General features: G+C 44.5%; 1 protein-coding gene across 1 annotated transcript; it reads right to left on the bottom strand.

Annotated features, from left to right (window-relative positions):
* Positions 1 to 1,151: 1,151 nt before the first annotated feature.
* LOC112466461 (uncharacterized protein F54H12.2-like) lies at positions 1,152 to 2,507 on the bottom strand. Its single transcript, XM_025034553.1, has one exon. The coding sequence runs from the start codon at positions 2,505 to 2,507 to the stop codon at positions 1,152 to 1,154; it is 1,356 nt and encodes a 451-aa protein (XP_024890321.1).
* Positions 2,508 to 5,233: the final 2,726 nt, after the last annotated feature.

Here is a 5,233-nt window from a genome sequence, read left to right as displayed (position 1 = left end):
TCGATCTCGTCCACACCCTCGGCAGTCTGTCGGCAGGATATACACCCGCATATCTGACACTGAGATGATGCAGCGCATGTAAGATTTCTAGCGAGTTCATTTTTTACACAGCGAGGCGGTGATCGCACGAGAGGTATTATTTGTATAATTTCGGGGTTTACCTCTTTTGGAGTTGTCGCACTAGTGTTCTTGGATGGAGATGGATGTATCGGTTCGTTATTGAAGATGTATTCTTTTCTTACGCCCTCTACTGAATAATAGACTTTTGCTACTTTTTCTTCCTCTTTCTCTTCTGTCTCGTTATTTTTTTGCCACTGTTTTATTTTTATAGCGATGTCACCGTCGGTTTTTTCACCCTCGTCGTCGTCGTCGTCGTCGTCGTCGCTTGTGTCCAAATTTACGTGTGAGAGATTTATAGTATCGTAGGTCGAGCCGATGCTGCTGCTGCTGCTGCTGCTGATGCATTCGCTGTTGTCTCGCAAGACTAACCAGCGTTTCAATTTGAAAGCGTTACGTAACGCACAAACAATTTTGTCCGTAGTCGAAACACGAAATCCGTGATGTGAGCAGCGTTGACTGTACTCTCGGGCCTCCGGTAAACTTTTGAACGGTGGAGAAATTTCTTCCAGATTATATATGTTTCTGGAAAGTAGATGACTCAAGTAACGAGCCTTTTCCACACCTCTGCAGTAGATGTAGCGCACTTGTCGCGTAATTTCTCGCAGATGTAACGTGAAACATTTGAGATTGGTTTCACCATCGAACCACTCGATTCCATGATAATTTCGCGAAAGCCAGTTATTCTCACGTCTTGACTTTTCGGGTAGATCGTCAAATGGATAGGGAGGCGTCATAATCCAGTGTCCGGCGATCGCTGCGTTATTCGCGACAACTGCGACTTCTTTCGGAATAAACTTTCCGTTGACATCACGGAAACCTTGTATGTCGATGACCAGATCCATAGTTCAAAATGTACTCTCTATTTTTTCAAGCGAAGCGTCGACGTCCGTGTCTCGAGTGAAACTGAATCTCTCTCTCTTTTTGCAGGACTTTACGCAGGAAAATGTGATGGGTAAATAAGTAGTGGTGGCGGGGTAAAAATAAAGCATGTACCGTAAAGCTGAGAAATATTATTTGTCGACATTTGTCATTTAACCGGCAAAGTCGACGATGATTTGACGAGTAGAATCGATTTCTAGAACATTATCGAACTCGGCGTAAACGATACAATTAACGGTTGTGGTAAGTGCTTTTTCAAATCGCACTTCCAGTCGTAAACTGCCATGTTTCACAAGGTTCCAATGGCCGGCAAAATTGGCTGATAAGTCTGGTGTAAGATCAAAGGCGAAAAATCCTGTGAATCCTTCGGCGTAATCTTCTCTACTTATAGAATTACCCTCGTTCAAAAAATGTATACCGGTTCCCGAAAAAAGAGTGTGATAAGCTTCGACGTAGAGTGGCTCGTCTTTCGAGAAGCTCGGCTGTAGCGGTCTACTGGGAATTTGTATACCGTCGGCGTATAGCGAAAAGAAATTTATACTGTAGTTTTTGAAATTAAACGGGTTTAATTTTCTATCGCCGTTGAACGCTCTGTTATCGACAAAACCGACTATTATCCGTTTCGGCAGTTGACCGAGTATTACATTGTCTAACGATTCTCCTACGAGACCCGCGTGAATGGTAAATGTTTTAACTTCGACTCTCGTAAGGGGATATTTGGCGGTAGTTTGGCTCAACATTTTCGCATGCGCGAGTAAAATGCCAGGACTTATTTTTGCTCTTCTCACTAGCAGACTGGCGTCTAAAGTGCGTATTTTCGACGTCGAAGTATTTTCCATAAGGCAAAACGAATCCTTCGAACGAACGAGTCTCATTCTAACTTCCACACCGTTAATTAAAAATTTATCTTGATTGAAAACGTCGCAATGAAGATGACCCATGAGATCTAGCGCGTGTCCCTCGTGAATGTAACGAGCGCGTCTCACGAGAGCCGGATTTGGTGTTTCTGAATCTACGAGGGCGTCCATGAGTCCGGGGGTATCCATGTCCCACAGACAAGTGGTCAGATGGGAAGTTTTTGCGGGTGAAGAATAATTTAACAACGCCTCTATGTACGCGCGGTACGCGTAAGCGTTGTTTGGGGGTGAGACGAGCTTTTGATTGAAATATACGTCGATTTGATTGAACATGGAATGCAGTAAATGATTTACGGGGCCTACTTTGAACGCAATTCCCCCTGGTGTACTTGTTTCGTTGTCGCCACCGCCGCTTGCTAGGGGAGAAGTTTCTACGCGTATGCGAAGACTCAACATGGTGTGAGTGAGGTCCAGGTAGTCTTCCCCGTGACCGGGTATGACGAATTCTATAGGCGCGTCGTCCCCGAGGGAGGTTATGGGCTTGTAATAGATCCATTGCGAGCTCTCGATACTAGTTTGAGTGGGTGGCAATGAGAAGAAATCGAGTTCACTTTTTAAACACTCGTTCGAATGTGTGTGGAGAAAAGACATACTTATCCTCCTTCTCTATATACTCCTTGAATTCTTGGTTCGTGCGCGCGCGCGCGACGATTAAGAGAATATGTCGGATACGCTGCGTTTCTTGACGCTAACTCGACGACGACGTTGTCTCGTAGCGGTGGTAGATGACTTTCTGTTTAAAGCACGAGTATTCTTCTTCTTCGATGATTTTTTGATCGTTGTTCTATTCTTTTTGCCCTTTGATGATTTTCTTTTGTCCGTTTGAGGACGACGACGTTTACGAACTGCGACGCGACTGTCGTGGATGCCGAGGGGAAACTGAAACGCTGAATTTTTTGCGGTTACTTTATACCCCGATCCCTTCATCAGGCTGCTTATCTTCTCCTGTGCTTTTCTTTTAAGATTTCCACTCGATTCCTTGAGGCGAGTTTTGAACGCCTCCTTCAACGGCGTATTATTGTCGACATCTTTCATCACATTGATACCCGCGCGTAAAGCTTCTTTACCGACCGCACGCGCGCCTCTACTTAGGAAAGGAAGTACCTTTCTGAATAATCCGCCGAGAAAACTACCGATTCCATGACCTCGTTGATAGGGTGCTCCGACGAAAACTCGTGGAATTCCTCCGCCTCGTCCACTCTGGTAGTTTGAATCGTAATATTCGTAGTCCATGGTACTGAAATTAATTTTTATTCTTTTCGACGACGACACTCCGCCACGGTCTTACTGGAAACGTCTAAAGTGTAATGTCACCGTCAGCGTCCCGGATTCGAATGGTATATTTTTTCCGAGTTGATCTTTTATATCTATTTCAATTGTGCGGAAATTTGTTTTGCGTAATGGAATATAATGCAACGGAGAGAAATGTTTCACCTGATTCGTTCCGTAAGCCTCCACGTGATTATAGCGGTATGTCTCGACCGGCACTATTCGGAGAAGAGGAGTTTGCACGTCTCCTGTTACATAAGGCTCACAAATATCGCAATAAACGAACATTTTATCTGGAATACCGCGCTGCAAACTACAAGGTTCACGACTATAGGCCTAGTTTACACCGATCTCTTGATACGCGTATCAAATAGTATATTTGAACTGATCAGCCAATAATCAGACTTATTTACTAGTTATTTACTATTTAATACGCGTATCAAGTGATCGGTGTAAACTAGGCCATAGAAAGCTGTTTCGCGTGCACCTTTACTTTCGTTAAAAAATCCAAGTTTAATATAATTTGCAGTAAACACTTTTTTGGAAATAGGATTAATTGCGTTGCGCCTGGCATATAATTCGCCATAGTATACGGGATTATTGAAAAGAGCATGACCTAAACCGAGTATTTGTAGAAGAGTATCGGAAACGTTCATATAATGTATTAGTTCGCATTCGCTTGCGTTACAGTTAATGCTGATGAGGATTTTTCCTCCAGTCTTCTCTTGCTGATCCAAATAAAAGTGAGAGTCAGCTTGTTTGCATGCTTCATTAATCGCCGAGATAAGTTCTGCGGTATTTTTGTAAAGACCGTACCATATTGTGCCTTTCTCCCCCGGTTTAGTATCGAAAAAGTAGATTTCATTTTCTTGATAGCGCAAGTGTGAAAGAGTACTTGGAAATTGAATCTCGCTAAGCGCGACTTCCCATTCGCCGTGTAAGTGAACAGTTTGAGGTAATTCCGTAACGAATGACGAGGTTCTATTTTCCGGGAAATAGCGCATACTGCTATTGCTCGGAAGTACCATGAGAAATTGATCGTCCCTCATCTTGAGGAAGAGAAGTTAAATTCGAAGCGGGGATCCAAATGTCGAACTTGCTGGGATAACCGCGCCAGCTAACTAACACCTGTTTATTAGCGCCGCGTCCCCTGGTCTTTATCACGCGATCGACGATAAACTCTTCTTCCCGCAAGTTTTTCTCAACTCTAGCTAATTCCTGTTCATAAAAAATACCGTCTATGACCTCATCCGCTAAATCGCTCAGTTCGTACACGCGTGGTTTTCGCCACTCGAGAACGCGGTGAATTCGAAATATCTCTTCACTCCACCTCGCCTCGTATCCTTTCTCGAAGGTAGCTTTTGCTCTACTGACGCGAACGAGTTCTCCGACGTTGTATTTAGCTTTTCGCGCGCGTTTCATCTTTTCGCTCTTCCTCCATCGTCGAACTATATTTTCGCGCGCGACACGAGCGTTTTCTCTCGTAACGACAGCCGGTTGCATTCTGATGGAGGAATGACGGGTGTGATTGTAAGCGCTTACGATATCTTGCAAAACATCGACGTAGCGCCGCGTATTTTTATGCGTAAAATAGCGCCACATTCGCTCCTTCAACGTTCTGTTGAAGCGCTCGACGACGGCAGCTTTGATATCCGGATTACGGGCCACGCGAAAACAAATGTTGTTTTCTTCCAGAAACTTTTGCAACGGACGTCCGATAAATTCTTTACCTTTATCCGTTTGTAAGTATACCGGTACGCGCCCGTCGCTTTTCGAGAGCACGCGCTGAAAAGCCGTCGTCACGTGCTCACTCGTTTTGTCTCGTAGCGGTTCTACCCAGGCATATTTACTAAGCACGTCTATAATCACCAGAACATACGAATATCCGTCGTTGTAACTTTTGAGATTTCGGAGCTCGATCAAATCGGCCTCCCACAGATCGTCGATATTCGACACGTTGTAATGCAACCGTGGAAATTTTTTGCGCGATGGACGATGCAACGTGTAAGCGTCTTGCGTTTCGAGCCAACGCGTGACTTCGTTACGGG

This window comes from Temnothorax curvispinosus, unplaced genomic scaffold, assembly GCF_003070985.1.
Source record: "Temnothorax curvispinosus isolate PA1 unplaced genomic scaffold, ASM307098v1 QBEX01016218.1, whole genome shotgun sequence".
NCBI lineage: Eukaryota > Metazoa > Arthropoda > Insecta > Hymenoptera > Formicidae > Temnothorax > Temnothorax curvispinosus.
The sequence above is the reverse complement of the archived record's forward strand: the minus strand, read 5'-3'. Positions and strand labels throughout refer to the sequence as shown.

Bases quoted from the DNA above. Each gene is read 5' to 3' on its own strand.
- LOC112466461 (XM_025034553.1), bottom strand. From the start codon at position 2,507: ATGTCTTTTCTCCACACACATTCGAACGAGTGTTTAAAAAGTGAACTC.